This window comes from Carcharodon carcharias, chromosome 11, assembly GCF_017639515.1.
Source record: "Carcharodon carcharias isolate sCarCar2 chromosome 11, sCarCar2.pri, whole genome shotgun sequence".
NCBI lineage: Eukaryota > Metazoa > Chordata > Chondrichthyes > Lamniformes > Lamnidae > Carcharodon > Carcharodon carcharias.
Genome location: NC_054477.1, coordinates 125,830,847 through 125,851,095, shown reverse-complemented (window position 1 = coordinate 125,851,095; position 20,249 = coordinate 125,830,847). Strand labels below are relative to the sequence as shown.

The window sequence follows — 20,249 nt, the reverse complement described above, 5'->3', positions numbered from 1 at the left end:
CCTTTCCACATCAATGCCCACCTTCCTCCCTCACCTGCTGAGCTCTGCCCCCTGCAAATGTTCGTTCCTTCCTTCCTTCCTTCCTTCCTCTCCTTCCTTCCTTCCTTCCTTCCTCTCCTTCCTTCCTTCCTTGCTCTCCTTCCTTCCCTCGCACCACCTCTCCTTCCTCCCCCCCCGCCCCCACCTCTGCTTCCTTCCCCCCCCCGCCCCCACCTCTGCTTCCTTCCCCCCCCCGCCCCCGCCTCTGCTTCCTTCCCCCCCCCGCCCCCGCCTCTGCTTCCTTCCCCCCCCCGCCCCCGCCTCTGCTTCCTTCCCCCCCCGCCCCCGCCTCTGCTTCCTTCCCCCCCCGCCCCCGCCTCTGCTTCCTTCCCCCCCCGCCCCCGCCTCTGCTTCCTTCCCCCCCCGCCCCCGCCTCTGCTTCCTTCCCCCCCCCGCCCCCGCCTCTGCTTCCTTCCCCCCCCGCCCCCGCCTCTGCTTCCTTCCCCCCCCGCCCCCGCCTCTGCTTCCTTCCCCCCCCCGCCCCCGCCTCTGCTTCCTTCCCCCCCCCGCCCCCGCCTCTGCTTCCTTCCCCCCCCCGCCCCCGCCTCTGCTTCCTTCCCCCCCCCGCCCCCGCCTCTGCTTCCTTCCCCCCCCGCCCCCGCCTCTGCTTCCTTCCCCCCCCGCCCCCGCCTCTGCTTCCTTCCCCCCCCGCCCCCGCCTCTGCTTCCTTCCCCCCCCGCCCCCGCCTCTGCTTCCTTCCCCCCCCGCCCCCGCCTCTGCTTCCTTCCCCCCCCGCCCCCGCCTCTGCTTCCTTCCCCCCCCGCCCCCGCCTCTGCTTCCTTCCCCCCCCGCCCCCGCCTTGCTTCCTTCCCCCCCCGCCCCCGCCTCTGCTCCCCCCCCCCGCCCCCGCCTCTGCTCCCCCCCCCCGCCCCGGCCTCTGCTTCCCCCCCCCCGCCCCCGCCTCTGCTTCCCCCCCCCCGCCCCCGCCTCTGCGTCCTTCCCCCCCCCGCCCCCGCCTCTGCGTCCTTCCCCCCCCCGCCCTCGCCTCTGCGTCCTTCCCCCCCGCCCCCGCCTCTGCGTCCTTCCCCCCCCCCGCCCTCGCCTCTGCGTCCTTCCCCCCCCGCCCTCGCCTCTGCGTCCTTCCCCCCCCGCCCTCGCCTCTGCGTCCTTCCCCCCCCGCCCTCGCCTCTGCGTCCTTCCCCCCCCGCCCTCGCCTCTGCGTCCTTCCCCCCCCCGCCCCCGCCTCTGCTTCCTTCCCCCCCCCGCCCCCGCCTCTGCTTCCTTCCCCCCCCCGCCCCCGCCTCTGCTTCCTTCCCCCCCCCCGCCCCGCCTCTGCTTCCTTCCCCCCCCCCGCCCCCGCCTCTGCTTCCTTCCCCCCCCCCCCGCCCCCGCCTCTGCTTCCTTCCCCCCCCCCCGCCCCCGCCTCTGCTTCCTTCCCCCCCCCCGCCCCCGCCTCTGCTTCCTTCCCCCCCCCCCGCCCCCGCCTCTGCTTCCTTCCCCCCCCCCCGCCCCCGCCTCTGCTTCCTTCCCCCCCCCCGCCCCCGCCTCTGCTTCCTTCCCCCCCCCGCCCCCGCCTCTGCTTCCTTCCCCCCCCCCGCCCCCGCCTCTGCTTCCTTCCCCCCCCCGCCCCCGCCTCTGCTTCCTTCCCCCCCCCGCCCCCGCCTCTGCTTCCTTCCCCCCCCGCCCCCGCCTCTGCTTCCTTCCCCCCCCCGCCCCCGCCTCTGCTTCCTTCCCCCCCCCGCCCCCGCCTCTGCTTCCTTCCCCCCCCCGCCCCCGCCTCTGCTTCCTTCCCCCCCCCGCCCCCGCCTCTGCTTCCTTCCCCCCCCCGCCCCCGCCTCTGCTTCCTTCCCCCCCCCGCCCCCGCCTCTGCTTCCTTCCCCCCCCCGCCCCCGCCTCTGCTTCCTTCCCCCCCCCGCCCCCGCCTCTGCTTCCTTCCCCCCCCCGCCCCCGCCTCTGCTTCCTTCCCCCCCCCGCCCCCGCCTCTGCTTCCTTCCCCCCCCCGCCCCCGCCTCTGCTTCCTTCCCCCCCCCGCCCCCGCCTCTGCTTCCTTCCCCCCCCCGCCCCCGCCTCTGCTTCCTTCCCCCCCCCGCCCCCGCCTCTGCTTCCTTCCCCCCCCCGCCCCCGCCTCTGCTTCCTTCCCCCCCCCGCCCCCGCCTCTGCTTCCTTCCCCCCCCCGCCCCCGCCTCTGCTTCCTTCCCCCCCCCGCCCCCGCCTCTGCTTCCTTCCCCCCCCCGCCCCCGCCTCTGCTTCCTTCCCCCCCCGCCCCCGCCTCTGCTTCCTTCCCCCCCCCGCCCCCGCCTCTGCTTCCTTCCCCCCCCGCCCCCGCCTCTGCTTCCTTCCCCCCCCGCCCCCGCCTCTGCTTCCTTCCCCCCCCCGCCCCCGCCTCTGCTTCCTTCCCCCCCCCGCCCCCGCCTCTGCTTCCTTCCCCCCCGCCCCCGCCTCTGCTTCCTTCCCCCCGCCCCCGCCTCTGCTTCCTTCCCCCCGCCCCCGCCTCTGCTTCCTTCCCCCCGCCCCCGCCTCTGCTTCCTTCCCCCCGCCCCCGCCTCTGCTTCCTTCCCCCCGCCCCCGCCTCTGCTTCCTTCCCCCCGCCCCCGCCTCTGCTTCCTTCCCCCCGCCCCCGCCTCTGCTTCCTTCCCCCCGCCCCCGCCTCTGCTTCCTTCCCCCCGCCCCCGCCTCTGCTTCCTTCCCCCCGCCCCCGCCTCTGCTTCCTTCCCCCCGCCCCCGCCTCTGCTTCCTTCCCCCCCGCCCCCGCCTCTGCTTCCTTCCCCCCGCCCCCGCCTCTGCTTCCTTCCCCCCGCCCCCGCCTCTGCTTCCTTCCCCCCGCCCCCCGCCTCTGCTTCCTTCCCCCCGCCCCCGCCTCTGCTTCCTTCCCCCCCGCCCCCGCCTCTGCTTCCTTCCCCCCGCCCCCGCCTCTGCTTCCTTCCCCCCGCCCCCGCCTCTGCTTCCTTCCCCCCGCCCCGCCTCTGCTTCCTTCCCCCCGCCCCCGCCTCTGCTTCCTTCCCCCCGCCCCCGCCTCTGCTTCCTTCCCCCCGCCCCCGCCTCTGCTTCCTTCCCCCCGCCCCCGCCTCTGCTTCCTTCCCCCCGCCCCCGCCTCTGCTTCCTTCCCCCCGCCCCCGCCTCTGCTTCCTTCCCCCCGCCCCCGCCTCTGCTTCCTTCCCCCCGCCCCCGCCTCTGCTTCCTTCCCCCCCGCCCCCGCCTCTGCTTCCTTCCCCCCCGCCCCCGCCTCTGCTTCCTTCCCCCCGCCCCCGCCTCTGCTTCCTTCCCCCCCGCCCCCGCCTCTGCTTCCTTCCCCCCCGCCCCCGCCTCTGCTTCCTTCCCCCCGCCCCCGCCTCTGCTTCCTTCCCCCCGCCCCCGCCTCTGCTTCCTTCCCCCCCGCCCCCGCCTCTGCTTCCTTCCCCCCCGCCCCCGCCTCTGCTTCCTTCCCCCCCGCCCCCGCCTCTGCTTCCTTCCCCCCCGCCCCCGCCTCTGCTTCCTTCCCCCCCGCCCCCGCCTCTGCTTCCTTCCCCCCCGCCCCCGCCTCTGCTTCCTTCCCCCCCGCCCCCGCCTCTGCTTCCTTCCCCCCCGCCCCCGCCTCTGCTTCCTTCCCCCCCGCCCCCGCCTCTGCTTCCTTCCCCCCCGCCCCCGCCTCTGCTTCCTTCCCCCCCGCCCCCGCCTCTGCTTCCTTCCCCCCCGCCCCCGCCTCTGCTTCCTTCCCCCCCGCCCCCGCCTCTGCTTCCTTCCCCCCCGCCCCCGCCTCTGCTTCCTTCCCCCCCGCCCCCGCCTCTGCTTCCTTCCCCCCCCGCCCCCGCCTCTGCTTCCTTCCCCCCCGCCCCCGCCTCTGCTTCCTTCCCCCCCGCCCCCGCCTCTGCTTCCTTCCCCCCCGCCCCCCGCCTCTGCTTCCTTCCCCCCCGCCCCCGCCTCTGCTTCCTTCCCCCCCGCCCCCGCCTCTGCTTCCTTCCCCCCGCCCCCGCCTCTGCTTCCTTCCCCCCCGCCCCCGCCTCTGCTTCCTTCCCCCCCGCCCCCCGCCTCTGCTTCCTTCCCCCCCGCCCCCGCCTCTGCTTCCTTCCCCCCGCCCCCGCCTCTGCTTCCTTCCCCCCCGCCCCCGCCTCTGCTTCCTTCCCCCCCGCCCCCGCCTCTGCTTCCTTCCCCCCGCCCCCGCCTCTGCTTCCTTCCCCCCCGCCCCCGCCTCTGCTTCCTTCCCCCCCGCCCCCGCCTCTGCTTCCTTCCCCCCCGCCCCCGCCTCTGCTTCCTTCCCCCCCGCCCCCGCCTCTGCTTCCTTCCCCCCCGCCCCCGCCTCTGCTTCCTTCCCCCCCCGCCCCCGCCTCTGCTTCCTTCCCCCCCGCCCCCGCCTCTGCTTCCTTCCCCCCCGCCCCCGCCTCTGCTTCCTTCCCCCCCGCCCCCGCCTCTGCTTCCTTCCCCCCCGCCCCCGCCTCTGCTTCCTTCCCCCCCGCCCCCGCCTCTGCTTCCTTCCCCCCCGCCCCCGCCTCTGCTTCCTTCCCCCCCGCCCCCGCCTCTGCTTCCTTCCCCCCCGCCCCCGCCTCTGCTTCCTTCCCCCCCGCCCCCGCCTCTGCTTCCTTCCCCCCCGCCCCCGCCTCTGCTTCCTTCCCCCCGCCCCCGCCTCTGCTTCCTTCCCCCCCGCCCCCGCCTCTGCTTCCTTCCCCCCCGCCCCCGCCTCTGCTTCCTTCCCCCCCGCCCCCGCCTCTGCTTCCTTCCCCCCCGCCCCCGCCTCTGCTTCCTTCCCCCCCGCCCCCGCCTCTGCTTCCTTCCCCCCCGCCCCCGCCTCTGCTTCCTTCCCCCCCGCCCCCGCCTCTGCTTCCTTCCCCCCGCCCCCGCCTCTGCTTCCTTCCCCCCCGCCCCCGCCTCTGCTTCCTTCCCCCCCGCCCCCGCCTCTGCTTCCTTCCCCCCCGCCCCCGCCTCTGCTTCCTTCCCCCCCGCCCCCGCCTCTGCTTCCTTCCCCCCCGCCCCCGCCTCTGCTTCCTTCCCCCCCGCCCCCGCCTCTGCTTCCTTCCCCCCCGCCCCCGCCTCTGCTTCCTTCCCCCCCGCCCCCGCCTCTGCTTCCTTCCCCCCCGCCCCCGCCTCTGCTTCCTTCCCCCCCGCCCCCGCCTCTGCTTCCTTCCCCCCCGCCCCCGCCTCTGCTTCCTTCCCCCCCGCCCCCGCCTCTGCTTCCTTCCCCCCCGCCCCCGCCTCTGCTTCCTTCCCCCCCGCCCCCGCCTCTGCTTCCTTCCCCCCGCCCCCGCCTCTGCTTCCTTCCCCCCCGCCCCCGCCTCTGCTTCCTTCCCCCCCGCCCCCGCCTCTGCTTCCTTCCCCCCCGCCCCCGCCTCTGCTTCCTTCCCCCCCGCCCCCGCCTCTGCTTCCTTCCCCCCCCGCCCCCGCCTCTGCTTCCTTCCCCCCCGCCCCCGCCTCTGCTTCCTTCCCCCCCGCCCCCGCCTCTGCTTCCTTCCCCCCCGCCCCCGCCTCTGCTTCCTTCCCCCCCGCCCCCGCCTCTGCTTCCTTCCCCCCCGCCCCCGCCTCTGCTTCCTTCCCCCCCGCCCCCGCCTCTGCTTCCTTCCCCCCCGCCCCCGCCTCTGCTTCCTTCCCCCCCGCCCCCGCCTCTGCTTCCTTCCCCCCCGCCCCCGCCTCTGCTTCCTTCCCCCCCGCCCCCGCCTCTGCTTCCTTCCCCCCCCGCCCCCGCCTCTGCTTCCTTCCCCCCCCGCCCCCGCCTCTGCTTCCTTCCCCCCCCCCGCCCCCGCCTCTGCTTCCTTCCCCCCCCCGCCCCCGCCTCTGCTTCCTTCCCCCCCCCCGCCCCCGCCTCTGCTTCCTTCCCCCCCCCCGCCCCCGCCTCTGCTTCCTTCCCCCCCCCCGCCCCCGCCTCTGCTTCCTTCCCCCCCCCCGCCCCCGCCTCTGCTTCCTTCCCCCCCCCCGCCCCCGCCTCTGCTTCCTTCCCCCCCCCCGCCCCCGCCTCTGCTTCCTTCCCCCCCCCCGCCCCCGCCTCTGCTTCCTTCCCCCCCCCCCGCCCCCGCCTCTGCTTCCTTCCCCCCCCCCGCCCCCGCCTCTGCTTCCTTCCCCCCCCCCGCCCCCGCCTCTGCTTCCTTCCCCCCCCCCGCCCCCGCCTCTGCTTCCTTCCCCCCCCCCGCCCCCGCCTCTGCTTCCTTCCCCCCCCCCCGCCCCCCGCCTCTGCTTCCTTCCCCCCCCCCGCCCCCGCCTCTGCTTCCTTCCCCCCCCGCCCCCCGCCTCTGCTTCCTTCCCCCCCCCGCCCCCGCCTCTGCTTCCTTCCCCCCCCCCGCCCCCGCCTCTGCTTCCTTCCCCCCCCCCCCGCCCCCCGCCTCTGCTTCCTTCCCCCCCCCGCCCCCGCCTCTGCTTCCTTCCCCCCCCCGCCCCCCGCCTCTGCTTCCTTCCCCCCCCCCGCCCCCGCCTCTGCTTCCTTCCCCCCCCCCGCCCCCCGCCTCTGCTTCCTTCCCCCCCCCCGCCCCCGCCTCTGCTTCCTTCCCCCCCCCCGCCCCCCGCCTCTGCTTCCTTCCCCCCCCCGCCCCCCGCCTCTGCTTCCTTCCCCCCCCCCCGCCCCCCGCCTCTGCTTCCTTCCCCCCCCCCGCCCCCGCCTCTGCTTCCTTCCCCCCCCCCGCCCCCCGCCTCTGCTTCCTTCCCCCCCCCCCGCCCCCGCCTCTGCTTCCTTCCCCCCCCCCCGCCCCCGCCTCTGCTTCCTTCCCCCGCCCCCGCCTCCCGCCTCTGCTTCCTTCCCCCCCCCCGCCCCCCGCCTCTGCTTCCTTCCCCCCCCGCCCCCCGCCTCTGCTTCCTTCCGCCCCCCGCCTCTGCTTCCTTCCCCCCCCGCCCCCCGCCTCTGCTTCCTTCCCCCCCCGCCCCCCGCCTCTGCTTCCTTCCCCCCCCGCCCCCCGCCTCTGCTTCCTTCCCCCCCCGCCCCCGCCCCCGCCTCTGCTTCCTTCCCCCCCCCCGCCCCCGCCCCCGCCTCTGCTTCCTTCCCGCCCCCACCTCTGCTTCCTTCCCCCCCCCCCCGCCCCCGCCTCTGCTTCCTTCCCCCCCCCCGCCCCCGCCTCTGCTTCCTTCCCCCCGCCCCCGCCTCTGCTTCCTTCCCCCCGCCCCCGCCTCTGCTTCCTTCCCCCCCGCCCCCGCCTCTGCTTCCTTCCCCCCCGCCCCCGCCTCTGCTTCCTTCCCCCCGCCCCCCGCCTCTGCTTCCTTCCCCCCGCCCCCGCCCCCCGCCTCTGCTTCCTTCCCCCCCCCCGCCCCCGCCTCTGCTTCCTTCCCCCCCCCGCCCCCCGCCTCTGCTTCCTTCCCCCCCCCCGCCCCTGCTTCCTTCCCCCCCCGCCCCCCGCCTCTGCTTCCTTCCGCCCCCCGCCTCTGCTTCCTTCCCCCCCCGCCCCCCGCCTCTGCTTCCTTCCCGCCCCCGCCCCCGCCTCTGCTTCCTTCCCCCCCCCCGCCCCCGCCCCCGCCTCTGCTTCCTTCCCGCCCCCACCTCTGCTTCCTTCCCCCCCCCCCCCCACCTCTGCTTCCTTCCCCCCCCCCGCCCCCACCTCTGCTTCCTTCCCCCCCCCCCCCCGCCCCCGCCTCTGCTTCCTTCCCCCCCCCCGCCCCCGCCTCTGCTTCCTTCCCCCCGCCCCCGCCTCTGCTTCCTTCCCCCCGCCCCCGCCTCTGCTTCCTTCCCCCCCGCCCCCGCCTCTGCTTCCTTCCGCGCCCCCGCCTCTGCTTCCTTCCCCCCCCCCGCCCCGGCCTCTGCTTCCTTCCCCCCCCCCGCCCCCGCCTCTGCTTCCTTCCCCCGCCCCCGCCTCTGCTTCCTTCCCCCCCCCCGCCCCCCGCCTCTGCTTCCTTCCGCCCCCCGCCTCTGCTTCCTTCCCCCCCGCCCCCCACCTCTGCTTCCTTCCCCCCCCCGCCCCCGCCCCCGCCTCTGCTTCCTTCCCGCCCCCGCCTCTGCTTCCTTCCCCCCCCGCCCCCCGCCTCTGCTTCCTTCCTCCCCCCCACCTCTGCTTCCTTCCCCCCCCCGCCCCCACCTCTGCTTCCTTCCCCCCCCCCCCCGCCCCCACCTCTGCTTCCTTCCCCCCCCCCCGCCCCCGCCTCTGCTTCCTTCCCCCACCCCCGCCCCCCGCCTCTGCTTCCTTCCTCCCCCCCCGCCCCCGCCTCTGCTTCCTTCCTCCCCCCCCCGCCCCTGCCTCTGCTTCCTTCCTCCCCCCCCCGCCCCTGCCTCTGCTTCCTTCCTCCCCCCCGCCCCTGCCTCTGCTTCCTTCCCCCCCCCCCCGCCCCCGCCTCTGCTTCCTTCCCCCCCCGCCCCCGCCTCTGCTTCCTTCCTCCCCCCCCGCCCCCGCCTCTGCTTCCTTCCTCCCCCCCCCGCCCCCGCCTCTGCTTCCTTCCTCCCCCCCCCGCCCCCGCCTCTGCTTCCTTCCTCCCCCCCCCGCCCCCGCCTCTGCTTCCTTCCTCCCCCCCCGCCCCCGCCTCTGCTTCCTTCCTCCCCCCCCGCCCCCGCCTCTGCTTCCTTCCTCCCCCCCGCCCCCGCCTCTGCTTCCTTCCTCCCCCCCCGCCCCCGCCTCTGCTTCCTTCCTCCCGCCCCCGCCTCTGCTTCCTTCCCCACCCCCGCCCCCGCCTCTGCTTCCTTCCCCCCCCCCGCCCCCGCCTCTGCTTCCTTCCCCCCCCCCGCCCCCGCCTCTGCTTCCTCCGCCCCCCGCCCCCGCCCCCGCCTCTGCTTCCTTCCTCCCCCCTCGCCTCTGCTTCCTTCCTCCCCCCCCCGCCTCTGCTTCCTTCCCCCCCCCCCGCCCCCGCCTCTGCTTCCTTCCCCCCCCCGCCCCCGCCTCTGCTTCCTTCCCCCCCCCGCCCCCGCCTCTGCTTCCTTCCCCCCCCGCCCCCCGCCTCTGCTTCCTTCCCCCCCCGCCCCCCGCCTCTGCTTCCTTCCCGCCCCCTGCCTCTGCTTCCTTCCCCCCCCGCCCCCCGCCTCTGCTTCCTTCCCCCCCCGCCCCCCGCCTCTGCTTCCTTCCGCCCCCCGCCTCTGCTTCCTTCCGCCCCCCGCCTCTGCTTCCTTCCGCCCCCCGCCTCTGCTTCCTTCCGCCCCCCGCCTCTGCTTCCTTCCGCCCCCCGCCTCTGCTTCCTTCCGCCCCCGCCTCTGCTTCCTTCCGCCCCCCGCCTCTGCTTCCTTCCGCCCCCCGCCTCTGCTTCCTTCCCCCCCCGCCCCCCGCCTCTGCTTCCTTCCCCCCCCCGCCCCCGCCCCCGCCTCTGCTTCCTTCCCCCCCCCCCGCCCCCGCCCCCGCCTCTGCTTCCTTCCCGCCCCCACCTCTGCTTCCTTCCCCCCCCCCCCCACCTCTGCTTCCTTCCCCCCCCCCCGCCCCCGCCTCTGCTTCCTTCCCCCCCCCCCGCCCCCGCCTCTGCTTCCTTCCCCCCGCCCCCGCCTCTGCTTCCTTCCCCCCGCCCCCGCCTCTGCTTCCTTCCCCCCCGCCCCCGCCTCTGCTTCCTTCCGCCCCCGCCTCTGCTTCCTTCCCCCCCCCCCGCCCCCGCCTCTGCTTCCTTCCCCCCCCCCGCCCCCGCCTCTGCTTCCTTCCCCCGCCCCCGCCTCTGCTTCCTTCCCCCCCCCCCGCCCCCCGCCTCTGCTTCCTTCCGCCCCCCGCCTCTGCTTCCTTCCCCCCCGCCCCCCACCTCTGCTTCCTTCCCCCCCCGCCCCCGCCCCCGCCTCTGCTTCCTTCCCGCCCCCGCCTCTGCTTCCTTCCCCCCCCGCCCCCCGCCTCTGCTTCCTTCCTCCCCCCCCACCTCTGCTTCCTTCCCCCCCCCGCCCCCACCTCTGCTTCCTTCCCCCCCCCCCCCGCCCCCACCTCTGCTTCCTTCCCCCCCCCCCCCCGCCCCCGCCTCTGCTTCCTTCCCCCACCCCCGCCCCCCGCCTCTGCTTCCTTCCTCCCCCCCCGCCCCCGCCTCTCCTTCCTTCCTCCCCCCCCGCCCCTGCCTCTGCTTCCTTCCTCCCCCCCCGCCCCTGCCTCTGCTTCCTTCCTCCCCCCCGCCCCTGCCTCTGCTTCCTTCCCCCCCCCCCGCCCCCGCCTCTGCTTCCTTCCCCCCCCGCCCCCGCCTCTGCTTCCTTCCTCCCCCCCCGCCCCCGCCTCTGCTTCCTTCCTCCCCCCCCCGCCCCCGCCTCTGCTTCCTTCCTCCCCCCCCCGCCCCCGCCTCTGCTTCCTTCCTCCCCCCCCGCCCCCGCCTCTGCTTCCTTCCTCCCCCCCCGCCCCCGCCTCTGCTTCCTTCCTCCCCCCCCGCCCCCGCCTCTGCTTCCTTCCTCCCCCCCCGCCCCCGCCTCTGCTTCCTTCCTCCCCCCCCCCCGCCCCCGCCTCTGCTTCCTTCCCCACCCCCGCCCCCGCCTCTGCTTCCTTCCCCCCCCCCCGCCCCCGCCTCTGCTTCCTTCCCCCCCCCCCGCCCCCGCCTCTGCTTCCTCCGCCCCCCGCCCCCGCCCCCGCCTCTGCTTCCTTCCTCCCCCCCCCGCCTCTGCTTCCTTCCCCCCGCCCCCGCCTCTGCTTCCTTCCCCCCCCCCGCCCCCGCCTCTGCTTCCTTCCCCCCCCCGCCCCCGCCTCTGCTTCCTTCCCCCCCCGCCCCCCGCCTCTGCTTCCTTCCCCCCCCCGCCCCCCGCCTCTGCTTCCTTCCCGCCCCCGCCTCTGCTTCCTTCCCCCCCCGCCCCCCGCCTCTGCTTCCTTCCTCCCCCCCCCACCTCTGCTTCCTTCCCCCCCCCGCCCCCGCCTCTGCTTCCTTCCCCCCCCCGCCCCCGCCTCTGCTTCCTTCCCCCCCCCGCCCCCGCCTCTGCTTCCTTCCCCCCCCGCCCCCGCCTCTGCTTCCTTCCCCCCCCGCCCCCCGCCTCTGCTTCCTTCCTCCCCCCCACCTCTGCTTCCTCCCCCCGACCGCCCCCGCCTCTGCTTCCTTCCCCCCCCCCGCCCCCGCCTCTGCTTCCTTCCCCCCCCCGCCCCCGCCTCTGCTTCCTTCCCCCCCCCGCCCCCGCCTCTGCTTCCTTCCCGCCCCCGCCTCTGCTTCCTTCCGCCCCCGCCTCTGCTTCCTTCCGCCCCCGCCTCTGCTTCCTTCCGCCCCCGCCTCTGCTTCCTTCCGCCCCCGCCTCTGCTTCCTTCCGCCCCCGCCTCTGCTTCCTTCCCCCCCCGCCTCTGCTTCCTTCCCCCCCCCCGCCCCCGCCTCTGCTTCCTTCCCCCCCCCCGCCCCCGCCTCTGCTTCCTTCCCCCCCCCGCCCCCTGCCTCTGCTTCCTTCCGCCCCCTGCCTCTGCTTCCTTCCGCCCCCCGCCTCTGCTTCCTTCCGCCCCCCGCCTCTGCTTCCTTCCCCCCCCCGCCCCCCACCTCTGCTTCCTTCCCCCCCCCGCCCCCGCCCCCGCCTCTGCTTCCTTCCCGCCCCCGCCTCTGCTTCCTTCCCGCCCCCGCCTCTGCTTCCTTCCTCCCCACCCACCTCTGCTTCCTTCCCCCCCCCCGCCCCCACCTCTGCTTCCTTCCCCCCCCCCCCCCGCCCCCGCCTCTGCTTCCTTCCCCCCCCCCCCGCCCCCGCCTCTGCTTCCTTCCCCCCCCCCCGCCCCCCGCCTCTGCTTCCTTCCCCCCCCCGCCCCCCGCCTCTGCTTCCTTCCTCCCCCCCCCGCCCCCGCCTCTGCTTCCTTCCTCCCCCCCCCGCCCCCGCCTCTGCTTCCTTCCTCCCCCCCCCGCCCCCGCCTCTGCTTCCTTCCTCCCCCCCGCCCCCGCCTCTGCTTCCTTCCTCCCCCCCCCGCCCCCGCCTCTGCTTCCTTCCTCCCCCCCCCGCCCCCGCCTCTGCTTCCTTCCTCCCCCCCCCGCCCCCGCCTCTGCTTCCTTCCTCCCCCCCCGCCCCCGCCTCTGCTTCCTTCCTCCCCCCCCGCCCCCGCCTCTGCTTCCTTCCTCCCCCCCCCGCCCCCGCCTCTGCTTCCTTCCTCCCCCCCCCGCCCCCGCCTCTGCTTCCTTCCTCCCCCCCCCGCCCCCGCCTCTGCTTCCTTCCTCCCCCCCCCGCCCCCGCCTCTGCTTCCTTCCTCCCCCCCCCGCCCCCGCCTCTGCTTCCTTCCTCCCCCCCCCGCCCCCGCCTCTGCTTCCTTCCTCCCCCCCCCGCCCCCGCCTCTGCTTCCTTCCTCCCCCCCCCCGCCCCCGCCTCTGCTTCCTTCCTCCCCCCCCCCGCCCCCGCCTCTGCTTCCTTCCTCCCCCCCCCCGCCCCCGCCTCTGCTTCCTTCCTCCCCCCCCCCGCCCCCGCCTCTGCTTCCTTCCTCCCCCCCCCGCCCCCGCCTCTGCTTCCTTCCTCCCCCCCCCGCCCCCGCCTCTGCTTCCTTCCTCCCCCCCCCCGCCCCCGCCTCTGCTTCCTTCCTCCCCCCCCCGCCCCCGCCTCTGCTTCCTTCCTCCCCCCCCCGCCCCCGCCTCTGCTTCCTTCCTCCCCCCCCCGCCCCCGCCTCTGCTTCCTTCCTCCCCCCCCCGCCCCCGCCTCTGCTTCCTTCCTCCCCCCCCCGCCCCCGCCTCTGCTTCCTTCCTCCCCCCCCCGCCCCCGCCTCTGCTTCCTTCCTCCCCCCCCCGCCCCCGCCTCTGCTTCCTTCCTCCCCCCCCCGCCCCCGCCTCTGCTTCCTTCCTCCCCCCCCCCGCCCCCGCCTCTGCTTCCTTCCCCCCCCCCCCCGCCCCCGCCTCTGCTTCCTTCCCCCCCCCCGCCCCCGCCTCTGCTTCCTTCCCCCCCCCCGCCCCCGCCTCTGCTTCCTTCCCCCCCCCCGCCCCCGCCTCTGCTTCCTTCCCCCCCCCCGCCCCCGCCTCTGCTTCCTTCCCCCCCCCCCCGCCCCCGCCTCTGCTTCCTTCCCCCCCCCCCCGCCCCCGCCTCTGCTTCCTTCCCCCCCCCCCCGCCCCCGCCTCTGCTTCCTTCCCCCCCCCCGCCCCCGCCTCTGCTTCCTTCCCCCCCCCCGCCCCCGCCTCTGCTTCCTTCCCCCCCCGCCCCCGCCTCTGCTTCCTTCCCCCCCCCGCCCCCGCCTCTGCTTCCTTCCCCCCCCGCCCCCGCCTCTGCTTCCTTCCCCCCCCCCGCCCCCGCCTCTGCTTCCTTCCCCCCCCCCGCCCCCGCCTCTGCTTCCTTCCCCCCCCCGCCCCCGCCTCTGCTTCCTTCCCCCCCCCCGCCCCCGCCTCTGCTTCCTTCCCCCCCCCCGCCCCCCGCCTCTGCTTCCTTCCCCCCCCCCCCGCCCCCGCCTCTGCTTCCTTCCCCCCCCCCGCCCCCCGCCTCTGCTTCCTTCCCCCCCCCCGCCCCCCGCCTCTGCTTCCTTCCCCCCCCCCGCCCCCCGCCTCTGCTTCCTTCCCCCCCCCCGCCCCCGCCTCTGCTTCCTTCCCCCCCCCCCGCCCCCCGCCTCTGCTTCCTTCCCCCCCCCCGCCCCCGCCTCTGCTTCCTTCCCCCCCCCGCCCCCCGCCTCTGCTTCCTTCCCCCCCCCGCCCCCGCCTCTGCTTCCTTCCCCCCCCGCCCCCCGCCTCTGCTTCCTTCCCCCCCCGCCCCCCGCCTCTGCTTCCTTCCCCCCCCGCCCCCCGCCTCTGCTTCCTTCCCCCCCCGCCCCCCGCCTCTGCTTCCTTCCCCCCCCGCCCCCCGCCTCTGCTTCCTTCCCCCCCCGCCCCCCGCCTCTGCTTCCTTCCCCCCCCGCCCCCCGCCTCTGCTTCCTTCCCCCCCCGCCCCCCGCCTCTGCTTCCTTCCCCCCCCGCCCCCCGCCTCTGCTTCCTTCCCCCCCCGCCCCCCGCCTCTGCTTCCTTCCCCCCCCGCCCCCCGCCTCTGCTTCCTTCCCCCCCCGCCCCCCCGCCTCTGCTTCCTTCCCCCCCCGCCCCCCGCCTCTGCTTCCTTCCCCCCCCGCCCCCCGCCTCTGCTTCCCTCCCCCCCCCGCCCCCCCGCCTCTGCTTCCCTCCCCCCCCCGCCCCCGCCCCCGCCTCTGCTTCCTTCCCCCCCGCCCCCACCTCTGCTTCCTCCCCCCCCCTGCATTTTCCTGATCTTGGCCTCCAGGACTTGGAATACTATCAGTGTCCAGATTCTCAGTCTGTGCTGCTGGGGCCTACTTAACCAACAGATTCTTCAGAGCATTAAATGGCTTATAGTGCTGCTGTGATTAGCAGGGATGTCTCTTTTCTCCTCCCCCCCCCCCCCCCCCCCGCCCAACCACTGATTCTTTGGGTGGCGGGGTGGGAAACACGGTCCAAAAAATCCTGGCCATGTCCCTGATCATGGATTTGAACCCAGGCCCTAGAAAGAATGTCTATATAAACTCATCTATATAATCTGTCTACCATTGCATTCCTGAAATCCACTTGATAAATCCACCATAGTAAACATTTGGTTACTACATATTTTAAATTGGTAATGTAGCTTCCCTTATTAACATTGACTATCTGGAATTCATTTAAATATAAACCTCATTACCGCCTTGGTCCAAACATGGACAAAAGTTGAATTCAAGATGTGAGATGAGAGTGACTGCCCTTGACATCAAGGCAGCATTTGTGTGGCATCAAGGCACCTGAGCGTAACTGAAGTCAGTGGGAATCGGGGGGAAATTCTCCATTGATTGGAGTCATACCTAGTACAAAGGAAGATGATTGTGGTTGTTGGTCAGTCATCCCTGTCCTAGGACATGGTTGCAGGATCTCCTCAGGTTGAGGATTCTATGCCCAACCATCTTCAGCTCCTTCATCTATGATCTTCCCTCCCTTGTAAGATCGAAAGTAGGGATGTTAATGCAATGTTCAGTGCCATTTGCAATGGCTTATACTGAAGCAGTCCAAATCCATTTGCAGCAAGACCTGGGCAAAGTTCAGGTTTGGGCTGATAAGTGGTAAATAACATATGTGCCAAACAGTGCATCTCCAAATGACAAATCGGGAAGGGATGGCAGTAAAGCTTGATCACCTCCAACAAAGAATCTAATCAGCTCCCCTTGACGTTTAATGGCATTACCATCACTGAATCCTCCACGATCAGTATCCTGGGGGTTGCTATTGACCAGACCAGAAACTGAACTAGACCAGCCTTATATTGTGGCTACAAGAGTGTGTCAGAGGCTGGGAGTTCTGTGGTGAGTAACTCACCACCTGATTCCCAAAGCCTGTACACATCTACAAGGCACAGGTCAGGAGTGTGATGGAATACTCTCCAGTTGCCTGGAACTCTGACAACACTCAAGAAGCTTGACACCATCCAGTACAAAGTAGCTTGCTTGATTGGCACCCCATCCATCACCTCAACCATCAAAGCAGTGTGAATCATCTACAGAATGTACTGTAGCAACTTGCTAATACTCCTTCCACAGCACCTTCCAAAACCGTGACCTCTACCATCTAGAAGGACAAGGGCAACAGATTCATGGGAACACACCACCTGCAAATTTCCCTCCAAACCCCACGCCGCCCAGGCTTGGGACTATATCACTGTTCCTTCACTGTCACTGGATCAAGATCCTGGAACTTCCTTCATAACAGCACTCTGGATGTGCCAACACCACATGGACTGCAGCAGTCCATGGAGGTGGCTTGCCACCAGCTTTGTGGGCAATTTGGGATGTGGAATAAATGCTGCCCTAACAATAATGCCCACATTGTGTTAAAGAATAACAAAAAAATATTAAAGTGAACAACTGAAACACCAGGCTCACATTCTTAAACTGAGTTTGCTACAGGCGAACTGGCTCCTGCAACTCCACTGTCAAGAATCATAGTTTAGAATTAATAAACCTTAGAATTCTGTCTTAGAAATGCATCCTTTTTTGATGGATTACAAATCAGTCTTCTTGAGTAAATCTTGTAAAATGGTTGTTCACTTTGACTTCCCCATTTGCAGATTATGTAAATCCGGTTAAAATTATGCACAACTTTTTTTTTCTTCCAAGGAAAATTGGTGACTAATTCATGAAGGTAGTACTGAACTATTATGATCTCTCATTTAGAACCAACAAGCAAAAGAAGCCATCAAAACCTGCACAGAAGTATTGGACCAGGATGTCAGCAATATAAACGCGTTGAAAGACCGAGCAGAAGCTTATATTTTAGAGGAACAGTATGAAGAAGGTACTAGTTTGTTTTTTTATTTACATATAATAAATATTATAATATAGGGAAACTTAAACAAACCGCATACCCATGACCTACACAGTTCTTGGTGTCTTAAGGTCTTAACTCAAATTTCTAAATGTTTAGACAGATCACTTTACACTGTTTAGACCCTTCAGCTAAATGTCTGAAGCTTAGGTCTCACTAAACGTTGACAGCCTAGCATCAAGCAGAGGAGATGGTGCAAGATGGGTGTTTAGATGCAATTGGGAAAACCACCCTTTCTGTCCTCATTACAGTGCTGCTGTTGCATCAGCTAACTTTGACTTGTAGTTAACTGGTGTCTCATCTGTAAAATCTATCATTTTAATTTGCTATTTCTCTCTCAACTTGCATGTGCAAGAGTGGTTGGGTCCAGTAAGGATATATAATGGCTTCCCAGTGTCGTCATAGCTTTTCTTAAAAAAAAAAAGTTGTCTTCTGCAGATGTTCATTTGTGCTGGGCTAAACCCTTAACTAATAAAAACAGAGAATTCTGGAAAATACTCAGCAGGTCTGGCATCATCTGTGGAGACAGAAATACAGCTCTGCATAACTTTTTATCAGAACATCAACTATTTTCCCCTCCACAGACTAAACCCGCTGAGTATTTGCAGCATTTTCTGTTTTTTATATCTCAATTCCAGCATTCGTATATTTTGTTTCTATGTTGTGTCCTCAGTACTTAATAATTCTGTGTGTGAGCCTTGACAGCAAGTATGGATAAGGTCAGCTGTGCTGGATTGGGTGGTTGCAACTTTGCCCAATCTTGCCTTTACCCAGTGTTCATACATATGCTCAGGTGTAGAACTGTCAACTTTTATTACCTTCCTTTCATCTGATGCTGGTCTGTGGGGCCTGTGTTCTCAGTACCTTGGTGTGTGGCTATGAAACATTGCTGACTTTCAGCTAGCCAGAAAGGAAGCTCATCAACTTTCATCTTTGCTGTTTTCAGACTTTAGAACATCGACTTTTGCACCTGGGAGACACTAGCTGACAACACAGGAAAATGGTGACATCCTGTAGGCCAGCATGTGTCACCATGACAATCAGTGGCTTGGCACCTGGTGCCAGCACTGAAAACAACCACCCACAACTATGCAGCACTTGTGGCAGAACTTGTTTCTCATGGATCGGCCCCTTCAGCCATCAACAAAAATACATCATATCGAGTTACCCATCCCAAACATGTTTGATTTGTTCCCTGCCTATTAACCTTAGCAGATAGAAGGATGCCAATATCATCATATGGACAAATAGATTTAGAGTGGTTACATCACAGAAGGAGAGGCTGTTTGGCCCACTGACTGTGCTTGCCTTTTGCAGGAGCAATTTACCTTGTGCCACTTCCCTGCCTTTTTCCCATGGCCTTGCATTTTATTCCTTTTCAGTTAATGATCCAATTCCCCTTTGGAAGCCTCAGTTGAACCTGCCTTCACCACAATTTTAGGCTGTGCATTCCAGATCCTAACTGTTTGGTGCATTTATTTATTTTAATAAAAATTTTATCTCTGGTCGCCAATGTTTCTTTTGCCAATTAACTTCCCCCTGTTTATTGATTTTCCACCGATAGAAGCTATTCTGGACAGAGCCCACATGATGTTGAATGCCTCTATCTTGTTAAATACTTGCTGATTAATATTACCAGTAATAGTTTCTAATCTTTGAATTCTGGCTTTTTCTCTTCCTCCAACTTGCCTATCTGATTCAATTCTGAGGTACAGAGGATAATGATGAGAAGACTGAGTTAGCTCACTTTTACCTTGCAGACATCCACCTGTTATTAAACAGTTCATGAGTTTAAGTTTAAAAAAAAAAATGTGCTGCATGATCCCTACTTAAATGAGTTGAGTGTGAGGCTTAACATGCAGAGTGTGAAGAGTAAACTCAAAAGTTGTCTAATGTGTTGTACAGCAATCAAAGACTATGAAATTGCAAGAGACCACAGTGACAATGATCAAGGAATAAAGGAAGGGCTGGAAAGAGCTCAGAAACTTCTAAAACAGTCACAGAAGAAAGACTACTACAAAATATTGGGAGTGAAAAGGTATTTACTGAATCTCTGCAAAATGTTACACCTTTCTAAAGATCCTGGATCTGGAGTGAGACGATCAAAACCCATGAAATGCTTAACTTACAAGTTGTAATACTGTAGAAAAGTTAAGGTGCAGAAAGAGGCCTTTCAAACCATGTCTGTGCCAGCCATAAAAAGAGAAAAAAGTCGCTCATTTTTAATCCTGCCTTCCAGCATCTGGTCCATAGCTTTGCAGTTACAGCATTTCAGGTGCATATCAGGGTACCTTTTTTTACACTATAATTCAGTAGCCTATAACACAGTAACGGTATACATGGTTTCTTTTGTTGGGGCTAGCAATACTTTTTTAAGTGATGCAGTAAGAGAATTAATGTTTGTTTTTTCAATTGTAAACATAAGACATTCAAATATATAACAATGAATAAATTTAATTATCCTATTTTTTACTTTTAAAATAGGTTAACTTATGGAGCAATAAAGTCTCAAAACTCTGATAGGAAAGATTTGTGCAATTTAATCTACTAGAACTTCAAGTTGTTGATGTGTAGTTTCTTTATGCTTTTGACATTTCAGAAATGCCAAAAAACGGGAGATTATAAAAGCATACAGAAAGCTAGCAATGCAGTGGCATCCTGATAACTTCCAGGAAGAAAATGAGAAGAAGCAAGCAGAAAAAAAATTCATAGATATAGCAGCTGCTAAAGAAGTGCTCACTGATCCAGGTATGGAGTGGCCTCTTTTCACCTTTGTCTAGCTAATTGTGAGTAATTTGGTAGTTCAGCCTTCGTGTAAGCCTTAAAAACAAAAAACTGCAGATGCTGGAAATCCAAAACAAAAACAGAATTACCTGGAAAAACTCAGCAGGTCTGGCAGCATCGGCAGAGAAGAAAAGAGTTGACATTTCGCGTCCTCATGACCCTTCAACAGAACTGATCTTTCTTTACAAGGAGAGGGAAATATAAGCTGGTTTAAGGTGGGGGGGGGGTGCGGTGGGGGGGGTGTTTAGGATAGAAGCAGATCATCAAAAGATGACGGGACCCTCAACTGTGTCTGGCCCATCTCCAGCGCATCCGCCCTCATGCCTACTCCTCCCTCCCAGAAACATGATAGGGTCCCCCTTGTCCTCACTTATCACCCCACCAGCCTCCACATTCAAAGGATCATCCTCCGCCATTTCCGCCAACTCCAGCATGATGCCACCGCCAAACACATCTTCCCTTTTCCCCCCCCAACCCCTGTCGTCGGCATTCCGTAGGGATCGTTCCCTCCGGGACACCCTGGTCCACTCCTCCATCACCCCCCTACTCCTCAACCTGCACCAATGGCACCTCCCCATGCCCACGCAAAAGATGTAACACCTGTCCCTTTACTTCCTCTCTCCTCACCGTCCAAGGGCCCAAACACTCCTTTCAAGTGAAGCAGCATTTCACTTGCATTTCCCCCAACTTACTCTACTGTATTCGTCGCTCCCAATGCGGTCTCCTCTACATTGGAGAGACCAAACGTAAACTGGGCGACCGCTTTGCAGAACACCTGCGGTCTGTCCGCAAGAATGACCCAAACCTCCCTGTCGCTTGCCATTTTAACACTCCACCCTGCTCTCTTGCCCACATGTCTGTCCTTGGCTTGCTGTATTGTTCCAGTGAAGCCCAACGCAAACTGGAGGAACAGCACCTCATCTTCCAACTAGGCACTTTACAGCCTTCTGGACTGAATATTGAATTCAACAACTTTAGGTCTTGAGCTTCCTCCTCCATCCCCACCCCCTTTCTGTTTCTTCCCCCTTCCTTTTGTTTTTTCCAATAATTTATATAGATTTTTCTTTTCCCATCTATTTCCATTATTTTTAAATCTTTTATGCTCCCCCACCCCTTGAGTGCCCTACCATCCATTCTTAGTTAGCACATTTGTTTAGATAATATCACCAACTTCAATACCTGTGTTCTTTTGTTCTTTTGTCTGTGACATCTTTTGATGATCTGCTCCTATCCTAACACCTACCCCCACCCCCCAACACCTTAAACCAGCTTATATTTCCCCTTTCTTGTAAAGAAAGATCAGTTCTGTTGAAGGGTCATGAGGACTCGAAACGTCAACTCTTTTCTTCTCTGTCGATGCTGCCAGACCTGCTGAGTTTTTCCATTCTGTTTTTGTTTTGTGTAAGCCTTTGTCATTGGCTTCCATATGGTTCTGCACCAGCATTTCAGTCCTTAAAACAAATCGTGTATAATTTCTAAGTGAAGAG

The 20,249-nt window shown here is 66.8% G+C and overlaps 1 protein-coding gene across 1 annotated transcript in view; it reads left to right on the top strand.

Annotated features, from left to right (window-relative positions):
• The window catches only part of dnajc3a (DnaJ (Hsp40) homolog, subfamily C, member 3a), a 95,350-nt gene that overhangs the window by 58,744 nt on the left and 16,357 nt on the right, over positions 1-20,249 (top strand). The window contains exons 9-11 of the mRNA XM_041198818.1: positions 15,828-15,948; positions 17,884-18,016; positions 18,578-18,726. Of these exons, the coding sequence (XP_041054752.1) occupies positions 15,828-15,948; positions 17,884-18,016; positions 18,578-18,726 (403 nt within the window). The remainder of the gene's footprint in view (positions 1-15,827; positions 15,949-17,883; positions 18,017-18,577; positions 18,727-20,249) is intronic.